This window comes from Phocoena phocoena, chromosome 12, assembly GCF_963924675.1.
Source record: "Phocoena phocoena chromosome 12, mPhoPho1.1, whole genome shotgun sequence".
Taxonomy (NCBI): Eukaryota; Metazoa; Chordata; class Mammalia; order Artiodactyla; family Phocoenidae; genus Phocoena; species Phocoena phocoena.
The window spans coordinates 16,834,512-16,848,465 of NC_089230.1; the positions used below are offsets into that span (position 1 = coordinate 16,834,512).

The window sequence follows — 13,954 nt, forward strand, 5'->3', positions numbered from 1 at the left end:
CATCTTCGGTCCCATCTGTGAGGACCGTCGGCCATATCTCAGCCATCCCTCCTTCAGCCTCTCCCAGCTCCTTCCGAGAGCTCACAAGGCGAGCATGGGGACAGGCCCTGCATTCCTCCATGAGGGACAAGGGAAAAAGCTGACCTTTTCAGCCATACAGTCCCGTCCATATTCCCCAGCATCCCATTTCGTTCTGCAGTGATTCAAGTATGCTCAGTCCAGCTGTTTTCCCTCAAGTATCAAACATTACAGAGAGAGAGAGAAAAAAAAAGTCTCTCTGCAGCAGTGACCCAAGCGAAAAACAATCCTTTCGTTGTGAACAAAACGCGGGTCTCGTTTCCAAGTTAGCTTCAACATTCAACATGCAGCTTCCTCTGTTTTATCTGTTCAAAATGTGAAACAGAGTCTCCAACTCAGTGGATGAGCTGCCCGGGCCTGGCGCGCAGGTATCCCCGGGAGCGCAGAGCCCGGCGGAAGTGCGCAGCATCCACAGAGCCCAGGCCGCTCGGAGCGGCTCCAGTTCACCCCGCGCATCCTGCCAACAGCCTTCTCTCCATCTCCTCCAACCTAGTTCACTGACAGAGTCCGGAGAGAAATGCCTCCAACCAAAAACAAACCACATCTCCGAACACGAGCCTAATAAGGAGAACTCCTCCCTCCAAGAAATACTCTCGTTAATCCCAATTTTATAGAAACTAAATAGGTAAGCAAGAGTTAGCAGAGAACAGTTCAAGAGGAAATGAGGTAGGGATTATATTAATTACTTAGGCAGAAAAAAACAGTGCCTGCTGTGAGTCCACAAGTATTTCTGTAGCACTCTGGCCCTGCATAAGGGAGATACGACCCATATCATGGCCTCTGTCCTCGCCCTGGAGTCCCCAGCACTGGAGCCATTGCACTTTCTCACTGCAAAATTATAAGCAAACCATTAACTCACTAAAGAATAATTATTACAACCCATGAATGGCCAGTCATCGGGACAGGGGTATTTCTCAGGCTTCCCTTCTGTGAAGTATGTCAATGTCCAATTTCTTTAAAGGTCCTAGGTAAAATGTTGCATACACATTTCAGAATGAAGGTTAACTGCTGGTTACCCGGTAATGAAGAGCAGAAATCAACGCCCAGATAACAGGGGAAGGAGGATACATTGCATGCTGGTAATCAGGCTTAAGGCATTTGGTCTAAATCTTAAAATGTAACAAATTAAAATAATAAGTACAGCTTCTACTACATAATGGCAATCGTCTGATTTGAATTTTACTTTTTCTTGGATGAATTGTTGGTTTGCGATGGAATGGTCAGAGTGGTCAACCAGAGGAATGAGAACTTGGTTAGCCCTCATTCTGGGTAATCAGCACCTGAACAAAACCACAGTGCCTGGAGTTACACACAAACACTGAAAAACATGCTGCCTTCTTGATGTATCTCAAGAGCCAAGTACTTCTAATAGAAGAGTCAACACTTGATTACAGAAAGCTTCTGTACCTACACATCTAGACCACCTATAACCCTCACGTTAAAAAATTCTGAAGTCAAGTGAAAATGAAATAAGCACAGGTTGTCCGTAAATCAGTTCCAGGAAGCTGCATCACAGGATGAAGATCACTCATACCTAGCCTGGGGGTTGCTGGTGGTGGTGTGCGTGGGGGCTGGGGGGAAGTAAAAAGAGAAATGGGACCTGGAAAGGAGTAATACAAAAATCTTGAGTCCACCGAAAACACAAATCACTTGTAGGAAACAGACCACCGGAAGGAGCTTTTCAGAGAAAAAGCAAAACAGTTGAACCAGGACAACAGATTTCAAGGCAATGACCTCCCCTACCCCACCCCATGCCCCACCAGTCCTACTTTCCTCTGCCCCAGATTCACTGGGGCGAAAAAGAACATATTCCAGGTACCTATTTAATTGCTTTCACATGTTCCATCTATTTTTGAGGAACAAGAACTCTTTAGAACTTTGAGTTAGTGTTATTTTTCTTTTTCTTTAAAAAAATGAAAAGTCTGGAGGTGTTTGCCACTGACAAATCCCAAATCATAGCAACCAGTAACTTTCTTTGCATTAGCATGTTTTTGAACACTAGATGAGATAGATGCAGCACAATTTATATGAAGAGACATGCAGGATAAAACCAAAGTCATTCAAGATACATATATATATCTTATCATTTTAAAAATAGAAAATCTCCTCTTAAGTGAGCCCGGAAGTCACTGGAGGTAGTTGAACAGTGTATCCCAAGGATGCTTTTTATTGAGAGAGGTGTTGACTTCTCGCTTCCTTCTGAGTCCAGAGGAAAAAGAGTTGTGAAATATTTGCCTTTAAAAAATTCTCTCCAGCTGTTTCAACATAAAGACTCCGTAAACGGCATGCAGTTTTCTTTTAAACTAGGGAGTAAAGCTTAAATTCCTCATTTCGCGTCTCTCCTTTTAAATAAGCATGTGCCACTTCCCAAATGCTGAAGAAAAGACTTGTCTTTTTATTCAGAAAATACACCCCCCCCAGAGATATATGTGTGAGATGGGGGTGTGAGAATTTTTTAAAATTAAGAAACAGATATGGGTATATAAAGGAAACCCCCACACCTAGAGGAACTTTGTAGAAGATGAGGGAAATCTGCAATGTATATAAAATGAATGATTGATTCCAAGAAATAGACTCAGAGTTACTATAAAACAGGTTTTAAATAAACTACAGTGAAGAAAATAACAGTGTATGTTTATATACATTCAAACACAAGATGGTATCTCTTCCCTTCCCTGTCCTAGCCCAGGTCAGAGTGCTAAGATAAACTTTAGTTTGACCAGCTTCTAAATTAGAAGGTGAAAACTCAATCATCTGTATAAACCGCCCCCCACCTCCAAACCTGTAGTAGAAAAGGCAACTGATTTACCCCGCCAAAGGATGTGGATTTACAATACTGTAAATAGAAACATTTAATTTCCAGCCTCTCTCTTGCATATTTTTCCACCAGAAAGCCCATATGGCTCAACTTTTAATTACTTTGGCTAATGCTATATGTAGTAATTCTGTGGTGAATGCTTAAGTGTTTCATTTCTGGTTTCCATGGCAACATTACATCAGATTGCAGACAGCTGGCTCCACAGTTTTAAACCATAACAAATTGACCAAGCCAAGGCACAAAACTATAGCTGCTTTAAAGAGAGAGTACACAATTCGCCTGCCAGGCTGCTGAATGAGGAGGAGCCTATGGGGCCCTTTTGGCTTGTGACGGAGGGTGGAGCCTCCCTCCTTCTCGGCTTCTTTTGGAACATGTGCGTCCTTGACACATCTGCAATGTTCTAATGGGAAAGACATGGAGCCAGCGTGGAGAACTTTTTATAACACAGCTACATTAAGGATAATCAGAAAAAAAGGAACACAATTAATAGCATCTGTAGATACAAAAATGTGTGTGCTGGATGGAGCAAAGTAAAAGCATCCCCTTACTGTTCAGCAGAAGCCTGTCACTGCAGGTCGGTAACAGATGCTTCACTCGCCCCTGACCTTGTAACAAACAGTTCTTGCAAATCATGATGTGCCAGAACAAATGCTTTCCAAAAGCTGCGTGGCACAGCCGCGAAGGCACAGGGGTAACGTGCTGTAATAAAGATTAAACTGAACTTGCAAGGAGCAACTAGAACCCTTTTGGGGACCGCTGGAGACCTTGCTGAGCACAGGGTTACAGCTGTGCTTTTGCAGAAACACACTTACTCAGCCTGCTTCCCCAGCTCCAAACACGTAGCACGCTGTCCCGACTAAGTTAACTTATCTCGCCCCGGAACTACGCACGGCAACACTATATTTATGCACTTCTGAAAAGTATTCTGAAATTGGCCAGATATTCGCCTGTGAAATTCACACGATGTCGATGGCGTTAACCTTCAAGTTAAGAGAAGGAAACCAATCGTAGGTTTATGAAAAGCCGTGTGCAAAGCTGCCCGAAACCAAGTCTTCCGCACGAGAAGCCTCCACAAGTGGAAACTAAGCTGCCAGCCCCACGTACACCGAACCCCTCGCATGCCCGCTTTATTCTCAAAATAATATTCACTCCTCTCCTCCAAAAGCTATGCCTTGGTATCGCGTGAGCAAGCTAGGAAAGAATGCTCTGGGTTATAAGGTAGGGAAGTAAACAAGGGAAGAAGGGTGAATCTAGAGGAATTTGGATAGGAAAGACGGAAGCATCATAGCCGGGAACAATTAAAAAGCTTTCCCTTGAAGCGACGGAAAGCACATTTCCCCCTTCACGTGAAGCGTGTCCAGCGAACTTACCGGCTTCGGCATTGAGCAGGCCTCAGGGGTGATTCTGAGCTCGTCCGGGACCCCCGCCCCCTCCCCACTCCGAGCGCGTCTTCACTCCTGCTTGCCACCTCTGTAATCTCAAAGTGATGGTGAGGCACTCCTCGAACATACTCCCTGGAAGTTACATGATCGGGCAGGCTGTGCCGGCACAGCTTACAATCCGAAGGAGAAGCAAGTGAAGACACTGCTTTCAATTAGCTGCTTGCTGCCTGATCCCCCAGTTCCTCGCTAACTGCATAACTTGTAAGAAAGGCAGAAGTCATCAGCTCTAAGCAAATCTCCCATTCACCACAAGGAAAAAAGGGAGTGTTGTACGTGGCAAACAATCCCTGTTTTCACTGACGAAGGCTCCCTGACCTCCCGCTGGCCTCCAGTTCCTTAATTACTGTCTATGGAATTCCAGAGAAAGAAAAAAAAGAACGCGAGAATCTCAGCAAATCCGGGACAAGGACTCACCCTCACGAGTGACTGAACTGAAAAAAGATCTTTTTTGCAGATAGTCTTCCCAACACCCCCTGAAGGGAGTCGTCGCAATTGAAAATAGACACCTTCCAAGGGCTATTTTTGAAATTCCTGAATTAAAACTTATGATTGTGGTTTTCTCCTAAAGCTGTCACTTTCTGTCTCTCTCCCGCTTCGTTTTTTATTTTTTCTTTTCTATTTTAACCACTAGAGTAAACGTAGGTCCCCTTCACTGATGCTTCTAAAACTGTCTTAACCAAATTGTTTCAATGATCACTTCAGAAGCAGCTGAGTTCTCTTGGATTCTAAAATGTAAGCACGGGGACTCTGTCACTAGATGGTCATTTAATTTTCTCAGGGCTGTCTAGGGAGCGACATCACATTCTGTTACTTAAACAGAACACCATCTAAAAAGGCGGGACTGAAAACCCATGGGACGTTTCCGTGACACAGGTTGTAAGTCATGTCTGTATCTTCAGGGCTAAATTCACTCAGTGGGGTAAGTCATGTATTCCCATTGTGTAGTCCGAGCTACCCACTCCTAGGTGCCTCTCACTGTGTGGGTCTTTATTTATGTACTATGCGAGGGCCCCTCTCTTGGTAGGATATCACATAGCAGAGATCCTGGGGTATCCCAGATGGCCAGAGCTCACCCTCTTTTCCTGGGCACCTGTCCTGCTCTCCTTCGTCCCTTTGGCATCTCTCACTCTGCATGAAATTCCCTTTCCCTCAATTTTTCTGCCCCCAAAATGTCTCCTCCCATCATTTATCGAATTTCCTATTATTTCTCCCCACAATGGTTCGCCACACCTTCCCTATACTGTCTGTTTCCCATTTCGCAAAGCCATTCCCTGATGCCCTCTCTGGTTTCACATCCGCTCCCTCCCACACTGCCATCTGAGGACCCACATGTGCCACAAGTGGTGGCAGTGCTTTCCCAAGGTGGGACTTCAGTCACCCGTATTTCTCAAATGCTCACGATCCCCGGGCACTCTGCTGAGTATCTGCACACATGATCTCAGTTCACAGACAGTACATGGCAGAGGAAGACTGTGACACTTCATGGTTCTGCTCCTGTAACACCCTAACTCTAGCCAGGCTTCCTTCACCCAAGACTGAGCACCACGCTGCGTGCATCATTGTGCTAATTCCTTAAGACTGTCAGTAGAAGTCTCACTTGAATTTCTTTGTTACTTCATGAAAACTAAGAAAACGTGCATGCCCCAAAGACAGTGGGGAGATACTCACAGACTTTGGAGCTAGAACAGCCGGGCATTAATTTCCAAGTCCTCCAGCAAATCACTCTACTCCTATGGGTCTTAGTGTTCCTCCACGTAAACTTCGTCTAATAACATTTGTGTTAAAGTGTTGATGTTTTACGAATTTTGTATATAATTGTGTATAATCGACCACTGGAGCTTGGTAAGTGATGATTACATCTGCATTCCCTCTATTACTGATGGGAATTCAAACAAGAGAGATTTTAATTCTTGCAAACTGCTGTTTTAGGTGCCATGTAAGTAGCAAAAACACATGAAAGCGAGTGATAATGGCCAACATTTGAGGGTGAGTCTGAACAGGTTGTTTAGATACACAGAAGATTCTGGGCAGGATTCAGAGCCAGAACTCTGGAATCCCGCAGACATAGGCTGAGGTCTCCTTTATGCCACTTGTGAACCCTCATTTATAAAACAGGCAGTGACAAGCCTCTTAGGGTCCTTTGAGAGAATGAAAGGAGACCTTAACTGTGAGGCCTGGAGCCTGGAAGGTCCTGAAACCTCTACAGTGTGAGATGGAGGGAGCTGGGCCTCAAGAGCCGGGTTGCTGTTGTTGTTGTTTTTACATCTTTATTGGAGTATAATTGCTTCACAATGGTGTGTTAGTTTCTGCTTTATAACAAAGTGAATCAGTTATACGTATACATATATCCCCATATCTCCTCCCTCTTGCGTCTCCCTCCCTCCCACCCTCCCTATCCCACCCCTCTAGGTGGTCACAAAGCACCGAGCTGATCTCCCTGCGCTATGAGGCTGCTTCCCACTAGCTATCTACCTTACGTTTGGTAGTGTATATATGTCCATGCCTCTCTCGCTTTGTCCCAGCTCACCCTTACCCCTCCCCGTGTCCTCAAGTCAAGAGACAGGTTTTGTGAGGCGGGTGGAGGGAAGGACCTGCTTGGCCTCCCGGTGGTCTCTCCTCCTGCCCATTCCCCTTATTTTTGGCTGCACCAAGCGGCATGCAGGATGTTAGTTCCCCAACCAGAGAGCAAACCTGAGCCCCCTGCAGTGGAAGCTCAAAGTCTCAACCACTGGACGGCCAGGGGAGTCCCTTTACCTCCCTTCTTAACTGTCACTGCTGCCACTCTCAGAGGAGCCAGGTGTTTATGGAGACACTCCATGGGCACCCAACAAGGGCTTCTCTTTCAGAAGACAGGAGACACCACAGGGACAGGGACCATGTCCACTCCCCTCCTTGTAAGTGGGGTGCCCAGTGCACCAGTGGGCCTGCAGCAAACAATGCACGGAGAATGAAGAAGTTGAGACTCTTCCCCCCACAGCTCCCAGCCCTGGCTGTGTATCTGAGTAAACTGTGGGATATTCGAAAGGCTAGCCTGGGCCAGGCCACCGTGCGACGCTTCTTGGTGGAGGGAAGGTGGCAACAGGGCAGATCAACTTCACGAAGGAAGAGCATCGCTGGTCTTATTCGCTGGGTAGTGGACTTGAACTTACCCAGCACATAGTAAGTACGTAAATTTTCAGAGGACAGATTTGAGCATCTCATTCCCACTCTAAGCAACTATTCATTAGGTCCTCAGAGCAATGTCCAAGGGCCATATTGTGAAAAGCAGGACTGCGTGCTCAGAGCCCTTCTTCCAGTTTCTGTGCACGTTACGCTCAGCTATGCAGACACTATGTGGAAACAGCCTCTCACAGCACCTGGTTCTCATACTGCGACTTCCTCACAGCATCTCAGGTACCCCATCTCTCACGTGTCTGGACACCTCTGCACTTGAGGATTCCTCTTTGGGGAAGATCTCTGTCCACCCCCATCTACTTCCCTAGCTCCTACTCATCCTTCAAGATTCAGTTCAGGACTTCCCTGGTGGCGCAGTGGTTAAGAATCTGCCTACCAATGCAGGGGACACGGGTTCGAGCCCTGGTCTGGGAAGATCCCACATGCCGCAGAGCAACTAAGCCCGTGTGCTGCAACTACTGAGCCTGCGCACCTAGAGCCTGCAACAAAGAGAAGCCACCGCAATGAGAAGCCCGCGCAACGCAACGAAGAGTAGCCCTCCCGCCCCGCAACTAGAGAAAGCCCACGCGCAGCAACGAAGACCCAACACAGCCAAAAAAACAAAAAGATTCAGTTCGTGTGTCACCTCCTCTGGAAAGCCTTCCTGGCTTTCCTCCTCATCTTCCTTAGGCCAGGTGGCTGCAAAGCAACCTAACAAATGTTCTCTTAGGACTTAGCTCAATACATGATCGCAGTATTACTAGCCCTTCACTGAACTTCAAGAGGCCAAAGAGCACTGTCATTTCCATTCCTCTGTCTGCGTTTCAGTAACATTTATTGCTTATTCCTACTAATACAAGATATATTTTTAATTAGAAAATTTGGAAAATGCAGATACAGAAAAAAAGAGAAAGGAAATACTCATATCTTCCTAATCAGAAAAATTAGTAATATTTTGGTTTATATCTTCATACACACACGCATGCACACACACACAATACACTTTTATGTTACTTTTTTTTAAACAAAAAAAGGATGACCTTGTGATCTTTAGCTGTTCCACCCCCCCCCCCGCCCCCCGCTCCACAGTTACTATCAAGGTCCCCAAAGCCTCTCTCAAATGAACACAGGTGTAAATAGAAACAAAGTGCCCACTTATAATTGTGACCCTCTGAGCCACACTGCTGCCTCTTAATGTTTCCTTTAGAGAAACCCTGGGGCCCTCAATGTACACTGTTCAAACTGTTTTATAACTTGCTTTTAAAAATTAATATGTTTTGAACATTTCCCCACATCAACACATATTCAAAAAATAAAATATGACAATACATTAATGATTCAATAGTATTCAGACACAGAAATACACCATACTTTACTTAAATACTATCCTCAATCATTGGACATGTGCATGTTTCCAATTTTTCAATATTGTAAAATATACTCCGATGAACACTGTGGTAAAATTTCTAATGCACCTAATACATTCTTTCTTTAGAATAAATGATTAGATTGTTGAACTGCTGGGTAAAGAATGGGCGTATCGTTAAGTCTTTTGATACATATTAATAATGTGCTCAGAAGAAACACTGTATTATTTTAAAATCTCACAAGTAGTACAAAAAGAGTACCTATTTCTTCACACAACTGCCAACACTGAACATTACAATATTCTTCCCCACTGAGACAACTAAAGATCGTATCTATATTTGCGATAGATAGATACTTCCTGATTGAAATCAATGGAGGTATGTACTGATTCGAGGCATTAGGAAGAAGCAGGAATAGCAGTATGAGTAAGGTGGCTTCACCTGGACTTACAAAGCTTATAATCTACAAGTCTGGGGGTAGAGATGCCCCAAGAGAAGTTCAGAAATATGATTAATGTAAGTCAGCTGTGATAAATGGGTAAGAGGAACAAAGAGATACAAGGATTCAGAAGTGGGTGAAATCACCTCTGGCTGGGGAAACTGAGACATGCTTCAGTGAGGGGACGGGCACTCGCCATGGCTCTGGGGGCATTTCCATGTCCCTATATGAGCCCAGAAGTCCCGTGTTTACATGGCTCTTGCTGACCTTAGATGCTGCCTATCTGGACGGTCAAAGAAGAGTTCAGCTGCTGCTGCTGCCCTTATAAACAGCACGTGACACCCAGCAACAACAGCCTCACGGCCTTCCTCTTCTCCAAGCTTGATTTCATAATCTCTCCAACATGCCTGATCTCCCGCCACTGGTCCAAGAAGTGAGGCATTCAAGGTCACTCCCTACCTTGGGGGCAGCATAGTGGCTCCAGCTGGGTACGTTCAAGACCAGCTACCAGTCATCACTGTCCGGCCGTGGCCGGGGCCTTCCGATCACAGCCATCAGGTTCATGTGTGATTCTTTGTGTTTAGAGAAAAATGTGTTTCACTCTTCGAAGAAGTTAGAATTACTTTAAAAAGTGTTTATGAATTGCAGTAACTATATCAACTATGAAACACACTGTGGGTTTCTTTCCCCCTTATTTCACAAAGGAGTCAGGGGAGGACTCATCTGTTTAGTAAGAAATATTTTGCTCATTAGCTGGTGACATCATTGCCCTCTGAAATTAGGAGATTTTTGTCAGCATGTGGAAAAAAAAGATGAACTTCCATTGTTCTCCCAGAGGTACAGTGTAACACTGAAATAATCTCTCTGGCAGTTTCAAAATTAACTAGTTGTCACCAGATTTGAAGAAGAAGGAGGAGGAGAAGATAATTACATGATACTCATACTTGTAAAAAGTATGTGAGAATTTGAGGTAATGTTACCATCCCCTAGAGGCAAAGACTTGTCAGCACTTAATTCACTTAAAGAAACTGTTTAAAAAACTAACTACAAAACCAAAGGAACAGCAAAGGGATGCTACATTCCACAAGAAACTCTATTCTTTTTCTTAAAACTCATGAACTCTGAACTGCTTTTAATCACCCCCAAATAATGTTGCTACTTTCCCTATAAGGAATGAGAAAATATAAGACCTCAGGAGTCCTACAGCCACGTCTAGGGAGACTTGAATAACAAGTAAGCACACTCGTCCCAATTCTGCAAGTTTCCATGAAGCAGAGAAAATGCCTTTCCTTCTCCTGAAAGGAGTTGGGGGAGGAGAGAGGTTAAGTGGAGGAAAAAGAACCGACTTCCCCTTCACTCTGTAAATCTTTGGAAGATTTTACTGCTTGAGATTATGCCACCCTGCCCATAGGTCAGAGAACCCCGCTGGTCATATAAAATAGGTGAGTTGAGATAAAAAAGAAGTTAGGGGAAGGTAGTCAACAACTAACTCTACAGGTGCCTCTGTAAAGAGTGCGGGAGTGTTACCCAAAACAAATCTATGGTGTCAGACACCCTAACAACTAAAGCAAAACACCAACCCCCCTCATTCCCAAGTGTATTCGATTCTCACATAGCCCGTGCCATGGAAAAAGGATGATTCAGAACAGGACTGCCAAGTAGGGTAATTACATATGCTTCTGAGGCTCTAGTTTCTGGAGCTGATGGAAGTTTTCATCCCAGAAGCGCTAAGTCTCCCAAGAGACTGGGTGGTGTTTGCAAAGTCACATTACTTTTATGGCATGTTAGACTGACTGATTCATGGATCAGGCACGATGACTTCTTGGACAAGGCCGCCGAACAACCTTGCCTAGGCACGTGACGATGTAGGAATACAGAGAACTGATGGAGCCTGCAAGGCAACGGAGGGAAGGTGCGGACACCAAGTTCTTCCCTCCAACCCACACTGAGGCTACTGATCAGCACGGGCATCTGTTGAAGACGGAGGCAGATGGGCCGAAGGTACCTCCCAGAGTCACGATGTACGTGTGGCCTTAACACACTTCTCCTTATGTTTGTAGAATGAATAATAAGCAAATTTACTTCCAAAGAGAAGACAGCTTAGCTTGTTTTTGTGTCTCTATAAACACAAAGAAGAACACATTAGCCGGATGGCTGTGATCAGAAGGCCCCGATTGATTCACTGGCTTAGAAAATGAATCAATTAGAGCTAGAAAAATTGTTTGTGGTCATCTAACTGGCAAAACAATCGGGTCATGATGACTGCTGAAAACTAAACCACAGAATATCCTTCCCACGACTAACAAAGTGAGCAACAGTGTCCTACAAAACACAATTACTAAAAACTGGCAAAAATACTCCACCAAGGGCATCCAAACAAAAGTATATAACCTAATATATTAAACTTTAGAACTTCTTGATCAAGCTAAGAAAAAAATTCCTGAAGACCCACAGAAAAGGAAGCAAACTGTGTGGCCTTCTTTATCTTTTTCGGATCTAAGAGCAGCAGAAATTGCTTCAGGACAGTAATGAGTGGAAAGATGGAAAGTCAATGGTCAGGCTGATCCTGGTTGAAATGAAGCCTCTAGAAATTCACCAGGAATTGGAGGAATAAATTAAAGACAGACTGGTTCTGGTGTACCCATTCCCCCACCCTTAAGCAAGCAACGTGAACAGTGATGTAGCACATTTAACAAACTCTTAGGAGAGAGAAAGCCGAGCCCCGGTATCCCAATGAAGACCACATTCCACCTCAGTTGGGTTTTCCCACTTCCCCAGCTATTACATTAGGCTACAGCAACAACAAACATGAATGGGTCACAAAATAAAGGAAGGAAAACACTCCACTGTCTGACAGCACGGCAAACAGTTCAAAAAGAAATCTTCATTATATCAACACAAACAGAAAATGTGACCTGAGTTACCCAAGCATGATCAAAGTGAAAAGAAATGCATGAGAAATACTCACACAAACTATAACAAGGGGAAAAAGAGAGAGAGAGAGAGAGAGAGAGAGAGAAAAGGCATGGACAAACACAATGATTCTGTCTTTTGATCCCATCTCTCTATCAGAAGAAAATATAACTCAAGGAACAGGAAGAAATGCCTAACAGTTTCTTCTCTCTATAAAATAATTAAAGAAGAACATCAATTCAATTAAACGAGACCTCAAAGACAAGATGAAAAACACGAACGATATAAATTTTATATGGAAGTAATGTAAATGTCCATTGACAGAGAAACAGATAAAGAAGATGTGGGATATATATATATATATATATATATATATATATATATATATATATGCACACTGTGGAATACTACTCAGCCATAAAAAAGAATGAAATAATGCCATTTGCAGCAACATGGATGGACCTAGAAATTATCATATTAAGTGAAGTAAGTCAGACAGAAAAAGACAAATATCATATGTTATCACTTATACGTGGAATCTTAAAAAAATGATACAAATGAACTTATTTACAAAACAGAAACAGAATCACAGACACAGAAAACAAACTTATTGTTACCAAAGGGGAAAGGGGTGGGGGTGATAAATCAGGAGTTTGGGATTAACAGATACACACTACTAGGTATAAAAAAGATAACCAACAAGGACCTACTGTATAGCACAGGGATCTATATTCAATACCTTATAATAAGCTATAAGGGAAAAGAATCTGAAAATGTGTGTGTGTGTGTAACTGAATCACTTTGCTGTATACCTGAAACTAACATAACTTTATAAATCAACTATACTTCAATTAAAAACAAAACAAATTGCAGTCATAAGGAACCGAACCACCTATTAGAGAGCCAATTTATAAATAAGAATGAGCAAAGAAAAGAAGCAATACCGTATTAGTCAAAATATTGATACTGAGAAAAACTTTATTATTTAAGTCCATTTTCTTGTATGACCCAAGTCTGAAGATTCACCCACCTATTCACCTAAGCCACTGGCCTTGCTGCTCCGTCTACCTAACAGGTTTCTCCTCCTCCTCCTGGGGAACCCTTGCTCAGTTTCAGTCACCTTCACTGGCCTTTCCACACTCTCCTCACTGGGGCTTCATGGACTTTCTGTGCATATTTCACACACTCGGTAGAAATATTCCAATTAAGGCCCCAACCATGCTATCCACTTGTCTGTCTGTTCTTCTCAAATATAAACTCCTGTGTGTAGGGACTGACATATAGTCGGCACTCAGTAATGTCTGCACAATGAATGAGTAAAAGAATGTTCAAGATAGCATTCTTTCACCTACACTCTGGCTCAAAAAGCACAGGGCAAGAAGTGTCCTTGTAGGAACTAATTATGTAATGTTATTATAATTATACTAGTAATAGTACAATCAACCAGGGATGAGAGAGGGTGTGATACAAAGAGGGAAAGGAAAAGGGACAGAGCAGAGAATAAAGGGATATTTCTACAGAAATTATTCTGTGAATAATTAGAATTTGAATTAGAATTTGGTTGTGTTAAAATAGTGCTTTCTAGGGCTTCCCTGGTGGCGCAGTGGGTTGAGAGTCCGCCTGCCGTTGCAGCTGACACGGGTTCGTGCCCCGGTCCGGGAAGATCCCACATGCCGCAGAGCGGCTGGGTCCATGAGCCACGGCCGCTGAACCTGCACGTCCAGAGCCTGTGCTCCGCAATGGG

The 13,954-nt window shown here is 43.8% G+C and overlaps 1 protein-coding gene across 3 annotated transcripts in view; it reads right to left on the minus strand.

The window, feature by feature from the left end:
- The window catches only part of SASH1 (SAM and SH3 domain containing 1), a 185,217-nt gene that overhangs the window by 33,439 nt on the left and 137,824 nt on the right, over positions 1 to 13,954 (minus strand). For 2 of the 3 annotated variants that reach the window (XM_065888741.1, XM_065888740.1), the window contains exon 1: positions 4,267 to 4,278. The exons of the other annotated variant lie outside the window; for it this stretch is intronic. In XM_065888741.1, coding sequence (XP_065744813.1) covers positions 4,267 to 4,278 — 12 coding nt within the window. Of the gene's footprint in view, positions 1 to 4,266; positions 4,279 to 13,954 lie in introns of those variants that run through there. 3 annotated transcript variants of the gene reach the window in all.